This window comes from Fistularia commersonii, chromosome 26, assembly GCF_037954325.1.
Source record: "Fistularia commersonii isolate RoL2024-O1a breed Wild chromosome 26, RoL_Fcom_v1.0, whole genome shotgun sequence".
NCBI lineage: Eukaryota > Metazoa > Chordata > Actinopteri > Syngnathiformes > Fistulariidae > Fistularia > Fistularia commersonii.
The window spans coordinates 6770013-6793623 of record NC_141309.1 but is presented as its reverse complement, the minus strand read 5'-3'; the positions used below and the strand labels follow the sequence as shown (position 1 = coordinate 6793623).

Here is a 23611-nt window from a genome sequence, read left to right as displayed (position 1 = left end):
CCTTCAGGTTCTTTGCCATCACAGCTTCTGGGTTTGTTTGTGTTGGAATTGTTCACAGCTTTGGCTCCAGGTTCAGGTTCAGTCCTGGCTTGTATGTCTCCTGCCAAGGCCTGTGTGGGAACTTTCCTCTCAGGTGATCTTCGTTCAAGACTCATCCTGACGCTCCCCATATCCTTGCCCAACCCGATATACCGGTAATGTATTTTTTTACCAGGTTTTCTGACACTGTGTGGGCAGAATCCACTTTAAACACATATCAAGCTGAATTCTCTTTCTGTAATTTATATTTCCAAGTGTCATTTCCCATGTTTGAACCCATGTTTATTACAGCAATAGATTGCCCAGTGAACTCACTACACACAGAATTAGAGATTTTACTTATATTTGCCAAATAAATTAAACAATAAATACATAAAGGATTCCATACACAATATCAGTCATTATTGGCAAGGTAAAATGAACAAACAGGTGTTCACGTTCACTCCGGTGCTGTAATAATATACACACATTGTATTTCTTCACAGCAAATCACAAGAAATGTGGGACACGGATTGAATCAGTCATTTCCACAGATATGTGGCGAGATTCATTTCTGTTGCAGTTCTCCGGAGAAAGAGGCAGGAGGGCGGCCTGCGCAGACACCGGTCCCGGCCGTGACACGCCGCAAGGGTCGGGGGCTGAGGTGGGGCCGTGGGCCCCCCGGGGGCCTCAGCGGCGAGGCAGCGGTTTGTAGACGCACACAGCCATGAAGATCATCAACAGCAGGAGGACGCCGAGGACGCTTCCCAACGTCACTGCACACACACACACACACACACATATACACAGTTAATTTCTCTGACGACTCATGCATGTTCACGCTCGCCGGCTCCTACCTAGATCCTGTTTCTGCAGGGCTTCGTAGGCCCTCTGGCCCAGGTGCGCGTCCGTCTGCGCGCCGCCGGACGCGAGCAGAGACGCGGCCGCGACGAGCCGCAGCATCTCGGCTAAGGACCGGAGGTGAAGTGACGATGAGGGGATTTTTTTTTTTTAGAGAGGAAGAGGGAGGCAGAGCGCTTCCGGTGCCCGGACCGGGTCCTAACACCGCTGTTTTCCATCGTTTGATTTTTTATTTTTTGGGTTTGATGTGACAAAAATGTATACACAAAAATGATATTTTGCGTTAAAAAAACAGAATTCCTTGTGCTTACATAGATATTGTATTGACATTTATAGAAGTCCATTTATAAATATTTTATATGTATTTATATTTATTTATATTTATATTATTTATTATATTTATTTATTTATATTATTTTTATATACATATATACATATATTTTTATATTATACTTTATAGCCTTGACTTTGACACTATGGTTTTATTTGTATTTCTTATTCTCCCTCCTTCATTTATTTTTAATGTTATGTTTTACTTGAAACTCTGGCACAACAATTTCCTTTAGGATAAATAAAGTTGTTCTTATTCTTATCTTATTCTTATATGCTTTTATAACTATTATATATACATATATAGATTGATATCTAAAGATATTGGAAACATATTGACCCCAATTTAATGGTAAAAATACAAAATATGAGAATGAGTTATCAATTAAAAAACTAATTAAAAACTAATTAGAAAAGGGTTATAGTGCTGTTGTGATTTCATCTGTTGCTCTCAATGCACGGTTTAAACATGCAAACATGTTTATCTGACCCCCTGAATGTTGTCACAGAAAACATAGGGAGAAATAAATATCCATCGTCAGATTTTTTTTTAATACTTTTAAAAACATAATTCAAAGTATCTAATTTACGGTTCAGCTTCAGATATATCAATATTTACATGCAACATATGGTTACTTTTCACAAAGCAATATGTGAAGTATAGCAAACGGAATATATTACAGTTTCATTTTAAATTTTGCTGATATGATGAGCATTCAAATCCATCGTTGGTGATGTAGATCTCATCTGTCCCCTCCTGGCTGATTTTCATAGGGTGCCAGTGGATCTGTGCGATGACAGCGCCGGGATCTTGACGGATCTTGGCAGGTATGTCGGCTGTGGAGCCACAGAGGCTATGAAATCCCTTCTCTCGCTGGTGGTAACCATCAAACAAGTGTGAGGCTTCCATCACATTTCTCATTTCTGAAATGTCAAAGAGCAATGAAGAATAGAGCAAAAGGTCAAGCTCCTTGAGGTTATATCCTTATATAATTACCCGCACATGAATGATGTATATGGCCTTTACCTTCATCCTGTATAGAACTTGTGTGTGCACAACATTAGTAACACTTAAGGAGCTTAATGTTATCGCAAATGAGCTTAATGAGCGATAAGAAATGTCACTCATGTTGCCGAATAAACGCGGGGATGTTCTCTCGCCAAATTCATCATGAGGAAACATGGTGTTGCAGCGTGAAGATAAACATCCTGGTTTGAAAGGTTATTTGAGGGTAATTAACTGAGTTTGGAGAAGATGAATAGATGATGAATTATTTAAACGGCACGATGAGAAAGCAAACTTTTTCTGATAACATGATTCTGTGTTTCTTGTAGTTTGGTTCATCGGGGGTTCTGTGACTGCAGGTACGAGGCGGCCTGGCGTCATCTCAGCGCGACGCCGTGTTGTGTCATTGCAACGCCCAGGTCAGCTGTTTGTGCTCATTTTTGTGACGGACCCGTTGATTGAATTGGAAAGTTTCAAGAGGAATTAATTAGTTGACAGACATTTGATGTGGAGACTAGTTGCCTCTGGAGGGATAAAGGCAGGTTTTTAAAATAATAATAATTAATAAATAATAATGCACGCACACTCACACAGTCAAACAAATACAGGACTGTCTCAGAAAATTAGAATATTGTGATAAAGTTCTTAATTTTCTGTAATGCAATTAAAAAAACAAAAATGTCATACATTCTGGATTCATTACAAATCAACTGAAATAGTACAAGCCTTTTATTATTTTAATATTGCTGATTATGACTTACATCTTAAAAAAACTCAAAAATCCTATCTCAAAATATTAGAATATCATGAAAAACTATACTAGTAGGCCATTCAACTAATCACTTGAACCGTCTAATTAACTCGAAACACTTGCAAGTGTTTCCTGAGCCTTGAAAAACACCAATCACAAGTGTGGGGAAGAATGCTGATCTGGCTGCTGTCCAGTGGACCATCATTGACGTGTTTTGCGTGTTTTATAGACGTGATTATGTGTGTATAGACAGATATATTCATGCAGTATGTATGTATGTATGTATGCATATGTACACACATACACATGCTGCCTCTGCAGAGAACAAGGCGTGTTTTTAAAAATATCACACACACACACACACACGATGTGTACATATGACATATGTGTTATGTATGAGCGTGTGTGTATACAAGTTGTCTCTGCAGAGAACAAGACATGTTTTTAAAAATAACACATGCAAACATAAGTATGCAATACAGAAGATGTACATTGTACATGTGACATACATATATGTGGCATATGTGTATTATATACACTTTCGTGCACACATATGCACGCATGTGTATGTACATACACAAACCCACGCACACACAGGATATGTACATATAATGTGTGTTATATATGTGATCATGTGTGTATACACACACATGTAATTGTGCGGTGTGTGTGTATGCGTATATACACACATACACATGCTGCCTCTGTTGAGAACAAGGCATGTTTTGAAAAATAAAACCCACATTCACACACATACACACACACACATGATATGTACTTATGTGTGTTATATATGTGTGTGTGTGTATACAAGTTGCCACAGCAGAGAACAAGGCATGTTATTAAAAATAACACAAACATATACACGCAATATGAACATATGACGTGTGTTAAATACATATGAGTGTGTGTATTTATACAAGTTGCCTCTACAGAGAACAAGGCACGTTTAAAAAAAAAAAAACACAAATGCACACATGAGCACGCGTGATGTATATTGTACATGTGTGCATTTGTGTATATATACATCTCGTAAATATGTGGTTGTATAATAACACGTATATGTATGCATGCGTATGTGCGCACATATACAAGAGACCCATTACAGACACAACACATACAAATATTCTCATCATGTTTCTCCATAACTGGATAGATGGTATCAATATTAATAATTAGACTTAAAGGTAAAGTGCCTACACGTAAATAGTAAAGTAAGTACAGAAAGTAAAACTTGATAATGAAAATAAATATCCTGGCAGGTGTGTAACATTTTTTTTTGACTCTAGCAAAAAAAATGACAAGGAATCCATAATTATAAAGAGCATAATTGCACATTAAAACTTCAACACCGAATTTCCCAAGAACACCTAAACAACATGATCTGAGACGGAGACCTTAATGTTATAAGGTGTATTTAAATGCTTATTTGGACTTTGCTGTTCTGTGATGTTGAAAATGATTAACATCAAAATAAGTGATTACCTCCCACTTCCCTTGTCAAAAGCTTAAAAACAACTTCTAAGCAATGGCTTATGTTCTTAATGTCATGGCATGATCTTTTGTGATTGCTTTACCTTATTCTACTGTGAAATAAGTCTCTCTAAAGCAGAGTGACAACTACATGCATATGTGAAATTAAATTCATTCACATCGACCTGAGGGTTAACTTCGCGGAACATTTGCAAATGCCCAAATGCACGAACTCCAGCGTCTGACGCTAGATATTCATTTTTAATCCAGCTTGGATTAAAGCTACTGTACTTCCTAGACATCCAAATGCACTGAAGCTCATTCATTCATTCATTAACAGCATATAGTAAATCTTTTCCCTAATATGCTCCCAAGCTGTCGGGTGGTGGGGAAACCATCTATTTAACGCCATCTCTTTTATGTGTCTCCTTTGCTTTCCCGTCGTCTGCTTCAATGGCAGTCACTGGCACAAAAAGATCTTTGATCACCGCATCCGTCAGCCTGCGGCGCCATGGAAAATATCCTGTTCCAAACCACGTTTTACTCTTGCAAACATTCTTACCTGTTGCCTTTTGACGTGATAAGGCCAGATTCTAACCCATAGAGTGAATCTGAGGAGGCTTGCTAATGTGTGTGTGTTTATAAAAGAGGTGTGTTTAAGGTGTGTAAAGGTGAAGGTTGAGGACAGGGGCATACATATAGCTAATGTGCATGATAGACCTGGCGTGATTTTTGAGCAAATCCTATCCATGCCAATGTGTGTGCGCGTGTGTGTGCGCGTGTGCGTGCACATGTGTGTGATTGATGTATTTCAGACTATTCCCTCCTGTGATGATGCATTGTGGCTGTTGCAAATAAGCCTGTTAATTAAAATACCTAATTGGGGTGAGCAGCCGTTACAAGGACACGTCGGTCACAACGAGGAAATTTACAAGAACCAGTCTTACAGGCGTTCTACGCGTTTATTGTCTCTTGTGATGGGAAAAGTGGAGTTTTACTTGAAAGAGAGCATATGTTTAATCAATTACCAAGTTGTGTTTTTAGTGTATTGCTGGAACAAACGGCAAAAACCATAATTAATTTCTGCATGTACATAATACAGAACAGGAATCCATTCACAAAGCAATCATCGTATTGAATGCAATTTCAGAATTGAAGCCGAATAGAAAGCACTTTCAGATAACTCAGTACACACCACGATTACACCGTATATCTGCAAAAGTGTTTAACAGTCTTTCAAACGGAGAGTCAACACATTGTCTGGAGAGGCACAATATCAACACAAATGTAACGCCTTTTGTACATGCAGTGTAATATCCAGGCAAATTAAGGCAAAACAGTCATTCTGGAGTTCGGCGAAATTATCCATTCCATCCAAAGTCTTCCAACAGTAATGGTGGATCATTGAGAAATGTGAAATCCTAATTCCCTAAGATCTTTTTTGTTTTTCTGAGTGCCTCATTCTTCTTTATCACTAACACATTGTTGGAGAAACAATTCTAGCAGCTGGTATAAACCCATATACGACACTGTATTACAGATAGAAATGACATAAATCATAAATTTGTCAAAGTAAAGAGGGAAATGTAAAGCTGTGTGATACAATCTAGGCATGAATATTAGTTTTAAAAACAGAAGAGAAGCTCTCTCACGCCTCGACTGGACGCACACGATGTTTGTGCGTGCTGCTGTAACAGAACTCCATCGTAGTCACATGTACGATAGCACTTCCGTTATTTATTTTATTTTATTTTTTTTAAGTTTGTAGTGAAAAGAAACTGCTTCCACAGTTGCTGCAGGGAGTTGATTTTAATCCACTGTCACAAAGTACTGAAAATATAGAACCAAAGAAAAGAAGAAGGTCCAATGCCCTAAAAACAATCTCATACTAAATAATAATAGTCCTTGGCTTATTGAGTCGGTAGGCCACTGGCCGTCAAATACATAATCCTTAAAGTATTTAATTTAATTGATTTGATTTAATTTCCAAGTCAATTTTTCGTAAATGCCGATTTATTCTGTGACAACCTAAATTCCTCCCCCTTTTTTGAAGAATTTCGATTTTTTTTTTTCTGTAATTCTTACTTTGAATCGTCTGTTCCTGTCGATTCTGTGGGATTTTTGGATCCGGGGCTTAATGTGCTAATTTTTATGTAAATGTTTGTCCATTTTGTGGGCCTCGAGAAAGTTGATTTTTTTTTTCCCGCCCATCGGTTAGTGTCGCCGGATGTTCAATCGGAGTCCGAAATAGATAATCAGATCCAGGTCGATACACAGGGAGCGGATTTGGGAACGTGCGCGGATGATTCAAATGATGAAAATTTTGTTCCTCGTAGAATTACAACAAGGAATTGCTGACTAAACAAAAAAAAAAAAAAGCACACGACCTCCTGCATGAGAAAATCCTAGTCATCGGTCAACAAATATTAACATTTTGCCTTTCGAGCGACTGACGCTGGACAGGTGTGCACGTTTCTGCCTACGGAACGGCAGCCATGTTGAGGTTATCGGTGTGGATGTCCGGTATGGTCCTCTCTGGTCTCAGACACACGGCCAACCTCTGTTGAAAGGGTCGAAAAAAGGAGAAACAGATGAGAGGGATAAATGTGTTTTTCCCTTCATATCGCTAAGATTTTCCGTCGCTGACCTGTTTTAGAGACCCCGGGGTCCACACCAGCTTGTAGACCATGTAGATGGGGATCCACATAAAGGACGACAGGCCGATGATGTATCCCACCGTGATGCTCCAGTCCGGGTACTCGTAGTCGAACAACGTGACCGGCTGCGGCTTCAGAAGGGAGCTCACTATAATATACTGAGTACAGACGGAAAGTATTGTATTACTACATTACTACCAAGTATTGGTGTTGTTCGCCGCTAGTCGCCACATTTACACATATTTATACTGTTTATATACAGTCAATATATTGTTTAGGTGCAACTTGTTAAACAAGCCCTACCTGTTTATATATATATTGTTAACACTGTTATTGTTTATTTTTAGTTTTCTATTTTTGATAACTTTTCTTGAAATGTCCACTTTCTGTTGTAAGTGGTTGAAATTTCCCCTCATTGGGATGCTTAAAGAAATATTCTATTCTATTCTATTCTACTCTATTCTATTCTATTCTATTCTATTCTATTCTATTCTAATTCTCCAAATGTTATTGCTATTGTGAAAATGTCAAGGCGCCGGTAGAGAGACGACTGTATGTAATGTTTGAATACAAGACATCTTTGATGTAGAGTAGGGTTTAATCGGCCGGTGAGTGTTTGTGTGTGTGTGTGTGTGTGTGTGTGTGTGTGTGTTTGTGTGTGTGTGTGTGTGTGTGTGTGTGTGTGTGTGTGTGTGTGTGTGTGTGTGTGTGTGTGTGTGTGTGTGTGTGTGTGTGTGTGTGTGTGTGTGTTGGGTGGGCGGCATTTGTTAGATCTTACACTTGTTAACATATAGGCTGAGAGCATTGACTGATATCAGGTTAACTCTAATAGATGTTTCAACTTTGTAAGGTTATTATATTGTCCAAAGAAATTCCCGATACAATGAAGAAAAAAAACACAGTTCATTAGGATATCGTACTTTCACGTCCGGCGATTTCTTACCGCAAGAAACGCCGGACTGATGGCGACCCAGCACACTTTCCAGAACAGTCCTGGAGCTTTGCCCAGCATTGCTTGGACGTCGCTGCTAAATCTATTGATTCCTGAAAATGTCACAAGAAGGTCAGTCGATTAAAATCGCTGTATTTTTTTTAGTGCTAAAACAAATAATGAGAATTCAGCAAAACAGTTTGATACATTTCTTGTTCCCACTTTGCGAAGAATATATTCAAAAGTGTCCTCAAAAGCGAGGCATTTTTGAATACTGAATGCTGAATTTTTAAAGTGCTGTTCCAAACCCGGTGTCTTGGAAAAAAATTGCAAAAAAAAAAAAGAAAAAGATCCAGTAGCATTTTTGTTAATTTACCGTAGAACCAGGAAACAGCGATGGCTTCCAGGAAACCCACAGCGATGATGGAGCACCCGACCCCGAATTCCTCCAGCAGCTTCACCACATAGGCGCCGCCCTGTCGATCAACTGCCATCAATTTCTGTGTTTAAGTTTGCACTTTTTTTTTCTTTAATCGTGTTTAAAAAGAAAAAAACGATAAATCTTACATTTGTGAGTGTGCTCAAGGAGCCCAAAAAGCAGACGATCACCAAACACAGGACAAAAAGTTCACGTCTGTGAGAGAAATGGTCCGGATATTCGTCCAACACGGCGGTGATGATCGCCTCCAGCCCGCCGAACTGAAACACGTGTAAAGAGACATTTTGCTTGATGTTTTTGAAATATTCTACGCTGATACTACCGACTCGTACCGTGCTGTCCAGTCCCAGGGTGATCATCATCACAAAAAATATGATGGCGAAAAAGGTCGAGCCCATCATGTTGGCAATGGCCTCTGGGTACGTGATGAAGAGCAAACTCGGTCCTGAGAGAGTGAAAACACCAAACATCCCCCAGGACACTGTGATTACTGTTCTGCGGTTTTGTTGTCAAGGTGGGAAATGTAGGAAATGAGTTTGCTGACCTTTATCCCTGGCCACATCCTCCACCTTCACTTTCCTCATTTCCGCCATGTAGCCTAGCACCGCGAAGATTACAAACCCTGACACAAAGCTGGTCAGACAATTCACCAAACTGGTGACGATGGCGTCGCTGTGTAGGCGAAAAAGCAAAATTGCACACGATGGGCTAAATTTGACATTTCCCCCGCGTGTAAATTTGTCACTGTAGAGTTTATTTTTTGAATAAATCCCATGTAAACCGTTCAATATCACAGGGATCAATCGTACAGGTCAAACTTTCGTCTTTCTTACCGATAGCAGTTGTTGGTGAAAGGGTTATAACTGGAAAGCGCCAGGAGGACCCCAAAACCAGGGCCCAGGGAGAAGAATATCTGGGCAGCAGCATCCACCCACACCTGGGCCGGAGAGACATACAACCTCACCGTACAACCTTCAGGATGTCACGGCCATCTGACACCTCGAAATACAGTATTTGTCTATAATAATTTTCTGGGCTGAAATGGGGTCCTGTTAGTGATTCAAAAGCCTTCACCCCCCTTCAAGCCATCAAATCCTCTTTTCTGTAATGTTTTTCGTCACTTGGGGATTTTCTGTCGTCCATATAGCAAGTGGCCGTAGTTTCCACACAGCTGTAAACGGGGGAGATCTGAAGAGGAACACTCGTTCGGCATGAAAAAGACCAGGGCAGCGTTGGATATCGGTGAGTAAGACAGAGGGGGAGGCCTTTGTTAATGGGCAGAAAATCTAAACCAATTATGCATCTTATTATCCTGCTCTGTAGCTTATTTATGCATCTCATTTTGTCTCATCCATATTCGCCCCCAACTAGAGCACCCGCACGTTCGCCAAACGTACACAAAGGGCCCGGGGACGGTTCGGGTAAAAATTCGATTCTCGCGTCCGCAACGCATCGGATAAATTATTCGGACGTGCCTAGAAGTCTACTGCCTCTCGTGAAAACCGAGATCCGAATGCTTTTTTTCTTTTATTTAACCAATCCAGCAGGTCAAGCGCTCATTAAGAAAAGTCTTCTTCAGAACAGGCCTCGTAATGCATTACATTTACAAACAAACGCAATGAAAATAACCACAATGATAATAATTTAAAAATGCCTTTTTTCTGCCATAAAGAAAAAATTACACAGGATTAAAAAAATATATAAAACACTCAAGCCATTTCTATATTGATTGATTTGATTATTTTGGCCTTCAAATTCCTTTTTTTTTTACCAAGAAGCTGCGATCAAATCATTTTCACTTCAGTTCGACTCATTTCTAGCTTCCGTTTTGAAATGTTTTTTTTTACACACGACTCACGCTGGTCTCCAACAGTTTGTCCCACTGAGGTTTCAGGTAAAACACCACTCCTCTCCAGGCTCCGGGCAAAGTGGCGCCGCGGATCAGCAGGATGAAGAGCACGATGTAGGGCAGGGTCGCCGTCACCCAGACGACCTGGCGGGAGAGAAGACGATGAGGCCGGGCGACGCTACGAAAGACACGTCGGACCGACGCGGGCGACGACACATTACCTTCCCTGACGTCTTCACCCCTTTCCACAAGCTGAAGTAAACTATGGTGAAAATAAGAAAAAGGCAGAGCATCAGCTGCCAGCGGACGCCCCCGACATTTCTCAGCCCCGGCGATTTGTGGATCTCCAGAACGTTCCTCCTGTAGGGACGAAAACGCGGCATCCATCAGGCGCTCAAAAAACAAAAACCACAGGTAAACAGCTCGGCGGCGTCCCGGCCGACGACATTCCCAAAGCTCTAACTCACACTTACATGCACTTACGTGTAAAATTCCTCTGCCGGAGATCTGGAGTAATTCGTCCACGTGACGTTGTCAGTCACAAAGTAGTTGGTGCAGTGAGGGGTGTTCCACGCATTGTCGCAGTTTGTCCAGGGCAAGATGCTGGAGAAAGAGGAGTAGAAGTAGAAGAGGGCCCAGGCAATGATGGTGTTGTAGTAGAAGGACACATAGAGGGCGATGATACAAATGGCATATCCTATACCTGAGACAGGAGAGAAAAATCCCTTGGTTGATATTGAAAAAAAAAAAAAAAAAGGATCAGAGGAGTGGGAGATGAGCTGTTTTTTTTATATTCTAGGAATTGGATTTTGAAAATTGCATCCGGAAGCGGCTGGTGCTTTTTACCTTTGAAAATAGGACAAATGTGTTTCCATATGGATATGGCCCCGGTCCTGTGGAACTGTCCCAGCGCCAGCTCCATGTAAAAGAGCGGCACGCCGCCGAAGATGGCCATCAGGATATAAGGAATGAGGAAAGCTCCTGCACGGAAAACCAACCGGGAGATTTCATGAAGGTGCTCCAAGCCCTTTTTCTAAGCCGCCGCTTTTGGCCTTCGGCCGCTTTTTATTACACAAACAAAGATGATCAATTTATAAACTAAAAAAGGGTTAATTTCACTTTTTTTTTTTTTTTCAAATTTAATCTGATAAAAAGCATTGTGGATGGCAGATCCACAAACCGCTCGGTTTGAACAGACAGTTTCATCGATTTCAGCTGATTATCAGAGGAATATTCACACACGCACAAAACTCCTGGACGGGCTGGCGGTCAGGTTCCGAAAAATCGTCCAGCTGGATATTTGAGAGTTGAAAGTTTTATGGAAATGCAAGATTTTTTTTTTTTTTTTTAATTATTTTATTCATTTTTTTTTTTTTTTTTAGTTTCAAGTGTCAAACTTGTACTTCAGCACCATGGATAGCGTCCTCCACGGAATAATCCTGAAAAAAAAACGTTTTTTGTTTTGTTTTTTTAATTAAAGAAAAAAAAGAAAAAAAGAAAAACTTACCGCCTCCATTTTGATAACATATGTAGGGAAACCTCCAAACGTTTCCCAGGTCCACAGCGAAGCCAATGACGGATAAGAGGAAGTCCATCTTTTTGCTCCACTTGTCCCGAGAGTCGGTCTGGGTGATGACCGGCAGCGCGTTGCCGGGGTCCGGGGAGCCGGTTGCCATGGCCGCTGCCTCCTGTCTGGACGCCGGGCTGGAGGGAAAAGTCAGTGATGAAGAGGAGAAGCTTCGCCGAGAGGAGGACGACTCTCTCCCGCTGCGATGACAGGGCCGAGTGGGAGGAGTTGGCCGGAACTGAGAGGGGGGACACCTGGGCCGGGAGAGGAGCGCAACATCAGGGGGAGACCTCAAACTTCCTGGGTGGGATCCGGGGGGTTTTTATGGGGAGCCTGGCGGCGTGCGTGTGCGTGCACGTTTGAAAAACAAGTCCACACGCGCACAAACGCGGCTGACCAGGGGCCACAGAGCTGATGCACACTGATGTGAAACACAGTTTGCACAACGGGAAGGACACGTCGCCATGGTAACCAGTCAAGAAGCTTGATGGAGTCCCCCCCCCCCCCCCCCCCCCACGGATGAAGGATCCCAAATGTGTTTTTTTTTACTTTTTACTGCAAGTTTCAGGTTGGTATTTATTGGGTTCTTATCCGTTAACCTCAGCCCGGTCCGACTCAAGGCCCCGAAGCCTTGCACCTGCCTAACCGGCATTGAAATTTTAACGATAATTTATTTAATCTCCCTTTCTTCTCCCAGGAGACCACGTCTGAATGATGAGGCAGTGATGCTGGTAAGTCCACGCCTACACATGCAGAGGCTGTTTATGTTTTTTTGTTGTTTTTCGTTTTGCACTGGGTGCAACTCCTGACTACATTTGGAGTTCTGATCATTTCATTCGTGTTCGGGGGTAATTCCTCCAAGACAGGGGTGTCAAACTCATTTTCACCACCAAGGGCCACATCAGCATAAAGGTTGCCTGCATGTAAAGCTAACAATATACAGGACTGTCTCAGAAAATTAGAATATTGTGATAAAGTTCTTTATCTTATGTAATGCAATTACAAAAACAAAAATGTCATACATTCTGGATTCATCACAAATCAACTGAAATATTGCAAGACTTTTATTATTTTAATATTGATATTAATATACATACATACAGCATGAATATATGTGTCTATACACACATAATCACATCTATAAAACACGCCATATGTACATATCATGTGTGTGCGCGTGCATTTGTGTATGTGGATGTGTGTGTATGCTTTTAAACATGCATTGTTCTCTGCAAAGGGCAAAATATGTATGTGTGTACATACACATATATATATAGATTATGGCTTACATCTTAAGAAAACTCAAAAATCCTATCTCAAAATATTAGAATATTATGACAAAGTAATTTTTGTTTTTTTTAATTGCATTACAGAAGATAAAGAACTTTATCACAATATTCTAATTTTTTGAGACAGTCCTGTAAATGTAACCAAATGTAATGTGAAATAAATTTAACTATTCCTTAATGTTAAATCACTCTGAATTTGAAATTGAATTTGAAAACTTTCAAGCAGGTAGCCAATTTAGATTCACAAAAAAAAGAAAGAAAGAAAGTTTAAAAATATGGTATCTTGAATCGTCTTGGGTTCCTGAAGCTCAGTTAATACAGTTTTGCAAAGATGGCAGTATATAATCACAGCAGCTCATTAAGAAAACCTAATAAAATGACTTTGTAATCAAATCGGCCACTTTTAGCACTGAGCAGGTTGAAATGGACGCTCACTGGATAGTCAGTGGGCAGCGGCCACATGAGTGGGAGAGTGCATCAAATGAAGTTACACTGAGAAATGGATTTGACAGAGACGAGGCGGGAACCTGGACTGTGACATAGAGGAACTTTGACTCAGGAGCCAAACGTCTGGAACTTCACCAGACTGAAAACCTGAGAAAAAGATAGATGGATGGATGGATGGATGGATGGATGGATGGATGGATAGATGGATAGATGGATAGATAGATAGATAGATGGATAGATGGATAGATAGATGGATAGATGGATGGATGGATGGATGTTCATCTTGTTGCCTCCCCGCAGCACTGGGATGGCAGGGTGGGGGTAAACAATTAGCCCAGGGTAAAGCCGTGACTGCTCAGCTGAGGTGTGGGGGCCCCCGAGGGCCGAACAGCAGACCTTATAGCACTGGCCTTCTCCGGCACACAACCCTGTCAACGTGCATCGGCACACACGGGTAGAAGCACATCGGACTGACAGGGGCCTCCATGACATGCCCCGGTGCCCGTCGGAGCACGTCGACTCTAATAACAGTCGGACGTGTGCATGAACAGAGACTCCGCTGACAGGCGGACACACATGGATACAACACGGCATTGTTATGTCTCTTCGTGGTGATTCCCCCTATTTCCATCGCTATAAGTGACTGTGTATTTATTTTGAATTTTTTGGCCCGGTTCATCGCGGCTGCGACATAAAAGTCAGCCGATTTGTCTCGCATTCACATTACAAGTATGCTTCCCAGTCATCAATCATCAGAAATGTAGATAATTCACTCAGCTCTGTTCTGCAAGCAGCGCTGTTGTTGTAAACAATGGCAAGCGGGTCCAAAAAGACACATGGCTATTTAGAAGTACTGGTTTGACATTTAACTAGACATACTCTTACCCTCTTATTATCTAAATCCCATTCAAGGTATGAGTCATCACTCTTCCATGCCAGAAGATCGGAACGGTTAACTAAATCAAAAACTTCACCGTATTTTCGATGCCCTTAGAAAACGTATAATATTACCTATTGACAGCCACTCGTAGGGCTGGGACGTATATCAGACCAATGCTTAACTGGGAAAGACCTATTTATTTATCTGTGTATTTATTTATTTGTAGATTTTGTTTGTTTGTTTATTCGGAGTCTCGTCTATTAATTGATTTGAATAATTGATTTTATCTATTTATTCATTCATTTAACACCATACAGGTGTCCTGTGTTACAATCAACCGTTTTCACCTAGTAATTTTTTTCTTATTTTTTTTTTTACCTGAGCTTAGTTACCCAATCATTGTATGTCCTCTGTGATTTTAATTTTATCTTTTCACCTGAGTTTGAGCGGCCCCTTTTTGGTTGTATCACCGTTCATTAACACATGCCTTCATTTACAGGAACACCAACTGGTGTGTTTTCACGCAGTAAAGTTGTAAAATGTCAGACTTTGTCACTTGGGATTCAAACAGGGACCTGAATTGTGTCTTTGTGCATCAGGTGATATCAGAATTTAAATTTTTTTTTTTGGGGGGGGGTTGCAGTCCTCTTCCACTCGCTCTGTCATCCTATGTTATCACTCCATCTTTACACCACCTGATCTACCTGACAGCTGCACAGCTCGGTCCCCCAGGCAGCGCTGCACTCATCATCCAGGGACTCACAGTCCAGTGGGCCGATGCCTGCGGCCTCCTCCTGCTCATCAGCTGACTAGTATTTCCAACCCTATCTGATTTGTCCTTTACAAATAAGTATTCAAGCCTTGACAAAAAAAAAAAGAAAAAAAAAACATAAAAAAAAAAGGTTGTCTCTTACCTACATCTCGTATCATCTTTTGGATGATATAAATTATACATTTCTAGAATATTTGCAGCCATTGATGTATTAGTATAGTTGCAGAATGGCCAGGATATTTGTGCAGGATATTTTTCATAAACCACATTCAGTTAAAGGAAACATTGCTTTGTAATAATTACTCTGGGATATTTTTATCAGCGTCTAAAACTACATTGCGCTTTTTCTGCCCTGCTGTTTTACCCAATTAGTGAGCTAAATTTACCTACCAGGGGTGTTTGCCTTGAATATATTCAACAGCAGGTTCTCTGCAGGAGGGAAAATTAAACATTTAAAGGTGACAGAAAAGGGGCGCAATCCAAGGAGGAAGACAAAATCACATTCTTATAAGGATCAATTGCAATGATGGTAAAATGTACATTATTTGAATGATTTATTTAAAAAATAGATGAATCTGAGTGTGATAACATTGTTCCTCTACAGACGCTGCCAAATGTTTATGACTCCCAAACCGCATTTTCACACTCTGACCACAAGATGACGCAATGACAAAACTTTCCTTGCCCTTTTTTTCCCCCATATAGTTTAAAAAAAGGCAATATAAGAAGTCACCTCCCTGAAAACACTGATATTCAGTTATAACTTTATGCTCTGAGACAGATATTTCTATCTACCTCTGAAATATGCACGGTGGGTTTGGGTTACCAGCTCAAAACTGCTTTAACTACATTATGTAACAATCAATTAAAAGTAAAACTCTCCTGTTTATATAGAATAACTCTATTCTATTCTTCTTTTCTGTTAAAAAGTCGATATCAGTATTTTTATAATGCAGGATGACTTGTTTGTGACGTTAATGTAGCATTTATGTGTCAGTCCTTTTTATATCTAACGGTGGTGCTGCTGAGCTTTGCTGTCAAGTTCATATCTAAGAAGTTGTTGATAATTTTGACTAAGAAGTAGATACATTTCCTGAATCGCATAGAAAAAAAAACAACTCCTAACCTTTCCATTTACTGTAAACATCCAAACTCAACCTATGTACAGATTTTTTAGATTTATTTGCATTTCCATCACTTCCATCCCTATTTTTGCACTACTTCCCTCTGTACTTACCATTCTTATCCATGCAATATTCATATTATTTTTATTTACACATTCTCCAGATCATGTAACTCATTACACATCTCTTACTGTACACCTGTTACTTCTATAACTATTGTCTGCACAGGGCATTTCTTCTGTTTTTGTTTCTCTTCATACTTTTATTTTGTTTTATTTATATTCTACCCAGTCTTCGTTTATATCTATATCCTTTATTTGGATATTCTTCTCTATTATTACTATTGGCACACTTTTCTACCCTGTAATGCTGCTGTGACAATTGAATTTCCCTGTCGTGGGATCAATAAAGTCTATCTTATCTTATCTTATCTTATCTTTTAAAAGTTTTATTGGGGAGGAGAGTCGGGGCTAAGTAAAGCTACTGAATGAACCGCAGGATCTGTTCCCAAGACGTTTGCTGCTCATCCTTTAAATCCTACAGTTTGCAAGACAGATGTTCCGTGGATTGAATGGGTTTGTCCTGTAAATACCACAGATGCTCAGCCGGTCCAAGATCAGGGGGAACACTTGTCACTGCATTCATCACACAATTCCCAAGCATTGAAATTGAAAATGTCCATCCATCCATCCATCCATCCATCCATCCATCCATCCATCGTCTGCTACTTATCCTGCATTCAGGATATCCCAGCTGTCATCGGGCCAGAGGTGGGGTTCACCCAGTCGCAGAGCCACTTATACAGACCACCGTTCAATCATTCGGGGCAATTTTTCCCATTTTTTTTTTCAAATTAACCTGTTGCATGTTTTTGGAATGTGGGAAGAAACCAGAGAACACGGAGGAAGCCCACGCAGACACCAGGAGAACATGCAAACTCCACGCAGAAAGGTCCCCTTATCGGAATTGAACTGTGAGGCTATACCACCGCTAACCGCCGCTCCGCCATGGCGCTCAAATTTTAAAATATTAAAAAAATAAAATGCATATAAACATATGAAGATGTGGTCTGTAACAAAGACAGGACACAGTTTTCCCTGCATTAAACCCTCCAAAACATCTCGCCGCTTCCTCAGGTGGCTGACATGCAACCGTCTACCATGACCTGGTTCTGAAACCCATTCTCTCCCGGTGGCGGGCAGCTGTGTGGCCCAATTTCCAACAAACTGTGTTGCCCTTTGTGCTCCAGCACCTGTCAAACAGAACCAGACAGCATTTTTTTTCCCCCAATTGAAGCTGCTGTTTATCCTCAGACTCTGCAGGCCAGCAATGGCTCCAGAACCATCATGAGGTGAGACTCACACCTTGACTTTGTCTCATCATTATTTCTCTTTTTCATGCTCCTGTCAGGTGCTGCTGTAGCCTCTCAGTGGTCCAAATGTCATGGCTGATCCGTGCGCGCTCACACAAACATACACACACATACACACACACCGCCTGGTGCGTGGGTCTTTAAGAGGCGTGTGTCTGGAAGGAGGTGGAGTCGTGGAGCAGATCTCGGTGTAGCAGCGCTCAGCTGATGGGAGGAGTGCTGCTGCCTGCAGACGGACCACAGGATCCATGGCAACAATCATGGCAGGTGGGAGAAAAAAAAAAGATTTTTTTTTTCCAAAATTCCATATAGACATGTTGAAAAATAAATCTTGTTTAAGCCAAGTTTTTGTCATGCATACATTCATGTGTGAAAAAAAAATCTATGTGTTTTTTTTTTCTTGTGTGTGTGTGTGTGGTGTGTTTTTAGAAGCCGAGACCCGACAGAGGCTGCTGCGCACCGTCAAGAAGGAGGTGGGTGTTTTCAGCTCGGCAGTTATTGAGTCGGAAAAACAAACACATTTGTTTGTGCGAGGCAGGAGACTCTCGGGAGAGCCCTGCAAAAAAAAAAAAAAAAAGAAATTAAAAAAAAAAAAAAACCATCCGCGTCTGAGATGAAATGAATGATGGTAAACACACCCAGGATTAATTACGGCGTTAATTGGGTTTTGTTTATGTTTTTTTTTTTGTTGTTGTTGTTGCTGTGGTGCAATTTCCCGTTTTATTTGTTTTGCCCTCATTGGAGTCTGTAACAACTCAGATGGAGCATGAAGGAAAAGGAACAGTGTGTTTATGGCTGCGGAAACAATCAGCCTTCTGACGAGCCATTTGGTGGTTTCAGTAAGGCATAAAGTGTGTGTGTGTGTGTGTGTGTTTCCATTGATAGTACAATGGAAACAAATTTTCTCTTTAGAGGTCTCACATGCTGCTGTGTAACAAGCATCCTCCCAGCTTGCAGTGATGAAGCTGCACAAGTTCTGATTTGGACATAATCACATCCCTGAGTGAATCCAACCCCTCTGTAACAGGAGAGGGTCCTGAAACCGTGGAATGGGGGGCGTTACAAAATGTTTTAATCGATGAGAAATGGCATCCTAAGTCGATCAAGAGGCCGTCGTAGCTGAAAGTGTAATTTAAGTAATAATGCTAATGATAGTTTAATTTCGTGGAACTGGATTGGGGTACCTTGCAACTCTGCTTCACTTGAATAGCGTTTGACTTTTAGGATAAAAACATGATAATATCTGATTCGATCAGTCTCTCTATTAGACCGCGATAGCACTCATTGTAGCGACTGTTATAAATAATAAAATAAAGGGGGGGGGAGCCTGCAGTGAACAGCAGTGATGCAGCAAAGCTCAAGTTGTGTGAGCAACCAGATGAATTGTGGAACCCGCTTCACTTCATTCCCCATATTGGCGGCACAATTTAAAATAAACAAATTAATGAGTCTTTGATATCACAATGCTCAGCAGCATCTCTCAGAATTTAAAATCGGGGATTACTGCAATTACCGCTTTCTTTCTTTTTTTTTGTTTTTTTGTAATAAGCCAGATCAAGGGGTGTCTCTTATCTGAAGCCAAGCACAAACTAAGCGGTGAGCATCACCATGGCAACCCGTCGTGTTTTAGTCTCCTCTCAAAAAACATGCAATTAACCGGTCGTTTTAAAAGTGTTATGGGTGGATTATTTATTACTATAACAATTCAGCTTTGGTCTCTGGCGAGCAGGGAATCAAACTTGCAACCCTATGATTTTTTTGTTTTTGTTTTTTTTACCATCCACTTGTTTCAACCTTTTCTGAATATCCTGCAAGCTAAATGTATCCCGTCTCTTGTTGAATTTATCACAAATAGCATCTCTGCATAAGAACTTGGCCTCAGCTTGTTTTTTTTTGATTTTTTTTCCCAGTGGACGGGCAGCTCTGAAGTGTCCTTGAGCAAAATGCATGACCCTTAACCACCGTGATTGAGTGGCACTGTCTTCGCAGTTTGGCACCCAAAGCAGCCTCAGCCAACATGGCGTGAATGTAAATGTCTGGCAAAGTAATTTCAGCGGTGGGAAAGACAAGAGGAGATGTCCATTTTAATCAAGCCTAAATACCAGCCTCGACAGAAAGCTAGTAAATCCGCTGTTTTTGACTCCGAGCTCATTTGTATCAAGCCTATTCGGCCGAGGCGGGTGTTTGTCACGAGCGTTCAGCGAAGTGTCTCGCACGGAAACGCCTTGTAAAACCCGCCAACAGCGCCGAAGGTCTTCATCGATGTTGCGTAACTACGTAGTAATCTGGAACGATGTTGTTTGTGCTTCCTTTGGCTGCAGAGTAACGCTGGATGATGTTGGTGATTGTTGTCGAGTCACTTTCCCAGAGCGACTCTTGCAGTCTACAACTTTCTTTAAGCCACGCGTCGTCTCTTACTCAACTTTTTTTCCGCCGATACAAACAGAGATAGAAATCACATGTCGGATGTGACGTCGGTCCGATTTTGCGTGTGCGGTCTTATCTGTGAAGACCAGACCCACGCAATGATCGGATCTACCTCCTGTGTGTGTGGAGAGACCTAGGAAACCCCTCAGTGGAGAAGAAAAAATTCACTTTTCCCCAGATAGAACGTTACTGAACTCCACATTAGTCGGGAAAAATGAATAGAAATTCGTTTGAAGACATACTGTTGAGTGACGTGCGTGCAATTCTCCCATCAGTTGTGTGATGATCCTCGATGTGGATCATACCTTATGGTGTCTCCGTGCCCTGTGTTTTCACACGCTCTGCTTGTCCAGCTGGTTTTACGGCACGGGCTTCCTCAGATGTACCTGGATGCAGGCCATCATCCAAAGAGCGGCGGGAGAATTAACATGTTGTACAAAATTGGTTTGAATGACATCTCTAATTTGCTGTGGCTTTGAAATGAAATCTCTTTTCTCCCTTTCAGGCCTCTACCTCTGATTACGCCTCTGAATTACACTCCCACCTTTGTCCTCTGGTGAATCACATGTGCGCACAAACACAAATACACACCTGTGTTTGCCAAAGGAGAGAGCGACACACACATACACACATGTTGGAGTGAGGGTTTTTGAAATACACACCAGCCATTGAGATCTGCACCCTTTACCTCACTGCGTCATTTTTTGTGTGTGTTTTCTGCTTAGTCAGGACAAGCATTTTACTATGGGAAACCATTACTTATCATCGTTGTCATAGTTACTTGTCGATTGCGATGTAGACTGTAATATTGTTTCAAGAGTTTGGTTCAAATCAAACATCTATCTATCTATCTATCTATCTGTCTATCTGTCTGTCTGTCTGTCTGTCTGTCTGTCTGTCTGTCTGTCTGTCTGTCTGTCTGTCTGTCCGTCCATCCGTCCATCTATCTAACAGAACTCCCTTTAAATCCTGTGAAGATCAGTGGCTCAGTGTTTACTGTACAAATCTCATGTTCGTTTGTGTTTTTATTATTTTCCCCTCCCCCCGACTCGTCAGTGACCATCAAATGCGTCGACACCGGTTTCATTAAAACCAAAGTGCCTCTATCAGTCTCCTGCGGGGCCTCGCCCTCGGCCGGCGCCCCACCATTCTCCTAATGGGACCTCGTGTTACAAAATGCAGATTGTAGTGCATTAAGAAGACTTAGCAGATGATTGAGATCATGATACACTGACTCTGTCAGTTTCTAATACTCGTCTATATAATCAGTTAATGGAGCTTGTTTTTATGCCCCACTCTCGTGGGCCCCCCCCCCCCCCACTGACCCCCAAAAGAATGGCGATTTGGAAATATAATGGGCGGGGCTTTTTTTCACCGACATTTATTTTATATCTGGGCTCGGCTACGGCAGAAGTTAATTGAAATATTATAAAGATTTTATATCACCGGCCGATTCCCTCGGGCTGCGGTCGCTACAAAATCCATCAGGCGTTACTGCTCCAACAGACACATTTAATAATGTGTTATTTCTTTTAATCTGATCATTCCTGAAAAAAAAAGTTTTTTTGTTGGCATTTTAATTCTAATGTATACTTTTAATGGACCGCCTCATTGAAATCTAATGGTTACCCTGTGGCGCGCGAAGACATGTTTCAGCTCGATGTGATAACACGGGCTTTTGTCAGAGAAATGAATAAATGCTATTGACACATCTTCTTAGGGGGAAGTTGACTACCGCGTGACACATGCCGTCTCCATAGAAACCTGTAGGTTGTCTGTGGTGAGGCACTTTTGCTGATAAATTCCTCCCAGATTAGATCTTTAGCCCAGATAAGAGAGATGAGAAAATACAGCTGCTGAGAGGAGGAGTCTGTCAGCAAGTTGGCAGACGGTACTCGCAAAAAGAGTGACCGAGAGAGAGCCAGGGAGTGAGCATCACATCAGTCTGGCTCTGTTGCCTCGGCAGCATGAATCATTTCTGTTGATGCTAAACGAACTAACGCTACAGGTGCCGACAGGCTCAAAATTTGCATAATGACAACTCTAATTTAGCTAAGGTTTTTTTTTTTTATCCATATAAATCTTTCCAGAGGCACAGAAGAGTGTTGTTTTCTATTTCGTGTGTGTGTTTGACTGTCCTTTCATAAGGGTTGAGTCATTTCTACTTTCAAATTCGGCCAACGGCAAATGTCTCACTCCTTTGCACGGTACAGTTGTATTTGTCCTACAGTTAAACAACTTTGTGCAGTTTCTGCTCAGCAGCAGGACACCGGGACCCTTGAAACGCTTGAAATTGTTAATTGTCGACCGGCGGCACTTGATATTTTGCAGTAAAAAAATTCGGAATGATCGCATCAATAATTTACAAGCTGTGACCCAGATTGCCAACAAGAGAGTTGGAATTCTAGCGGCCGATGTCAGACAGCCACGTGGCGAAATCAAAATAAACCGCTCGGTGTTTCCTTCAATCCAGAAATCTTTTCCCACAGACTCGTTCACCTTTCTGCTCTCGCTGCAGAAAGAGCTCGTCAGAGTCTGTTATTCCCCCAAAATTCCCAGCTTTAAGATAGAATCGCCATTAGCTACTGCGACTCGCATTGATTTTCTTGTTTTCTTCTTCAATCCTTTTTTTTTTCTCGTTCTCACGACTTTTCTTGATTTTAGTGTTTTGAGGATCCTGTAGGATTTCCTGCCTGTTCACGGAGGGAAACACTAAAGCTTAAAAGGGAGAAATAGCTGCTTTAAATGTTAGTTCACTCATTGTTGTTTTTTTTTTTTTTAATTAAAAACACATTTCATGCCGCTATATTCGTAGATATATGTGGAGTCGATCTATAACAACAGTTTCTGTACTATGTAATGGAAAGAAAATTGCAGGTATAATGAGACTTGTTTTGTATAAACTAAGTGGTCGGACTGCGCTCGAATGATAAATGCATGATCTATCAAATTGTATAATTATTTAGCAACATGTTGTGTAAGAGTGCTACTTAAAAGTAAAGCTCCTTACAGCAGAGATCGAAGGAGGGAAGGCGTTGCATGTTTACTTGAAGAATGGCTGAAATGATTATTCTGTCACCATGGGATGTCAGTAATTACATTTGGGCTCACATGCTAATCCATTCAGCTCCAAAGGATTTACAGGATTTTTACATTAACGTGATTAAGTGCCAAAAGCGCCGCTCTCCACTTTATTTGTGTTCCTCATCTATACTTAGACACCCTGAATGTCTGAATATCAATAGCACTGTGAAGTTATTACTGTGATTGAAAATGTTAATGTTAGTAATAACCACACACAGTGACAAGTGTTAAAACCTGCCTAAGTACAACCACTTAACTGCATGTTGGAAACCCTCTTTGGTCAATAACATTAAAATATTTTTGAATATCTCATCCTCCAGGACTGTGTGTACCT

The 23611-nt window shown here is 41.1% G+C and overlaps 2 protein-coding genes and 1 long non-coding RNA gene across 4 annotated transcripts in view; 1 reads left to right on the top strand and 2 right to left on the bottom strand.

Annotated features, from left to right (window-relative positions):
- Positions 1–365: 365 nt before the first annotated feature.
- Positions 366–1040, bottom strand: LOC147218404 (uncharacterized). The gene is made up of 2 exons (XR_015108821.1): positions 876–1040; positions 366–794 (listed from the first exon to the last, which is right to left on the bottom strand). It is a non-coding gene; the product is annotated as an uncharacterized LOC147218404 (long non-coding RNA).
- A 5608-nt stretch (positions 1041–6648) lies between these two features.
- On the bottom strand, positions 6649–12115 carry slc6a4b (solute carrier family 6 member 4b). Its single transcript, XM_086173858.1, has 13 exons — positions 11823–12115; positions 11162–11296; positions 10799–11018; positions 10537–10675; positions 10325–10459; positions 9300–9403; positions 9011–9138; positions 8799–8911; positions 8595–8726; positions 8404–8503; positions 8040–8140; positions 7087–7254; positions 6649–6999 (listed from the first exon to the last, which is right to left on the bottom strand). The coding sequence occupies exons 1-13, from the start codon at positions 11989–11991 to the stop codon at positions 6919–6921; spliced, it is 1725 nt and encodes a 574-aa protein (XP_086029984.1). The 5' UTR covers positions 11992–12115; the 3' UTR covers positions 6649–6918.
- A 5873-nt stretch (positions 12116–17988) lies between these two features.
- sgsm1a (small G protein signaling modulator 1a) overlaps positions 17989–23611 on the top strand; it is a 33295-nt gene continuing 27672 nt past the window's right edge. For both annotated transcript variants that reach the window (XM_086173857.1, XM_086173856.1), the window contains exons 1-2: positions 17989–18033; positions 18196–18239. In XM_086173857.1, coding sequence (XP_086029983.1) covers positions 18015–18033; positions 18196–18239 — 63 coding nt within the window. In that variant the 5' untranslated portion in view covers positions 17989–18014. The remainder of the gene's footprint in view (positions 18034–18195; positions 18240–23611) is intronic.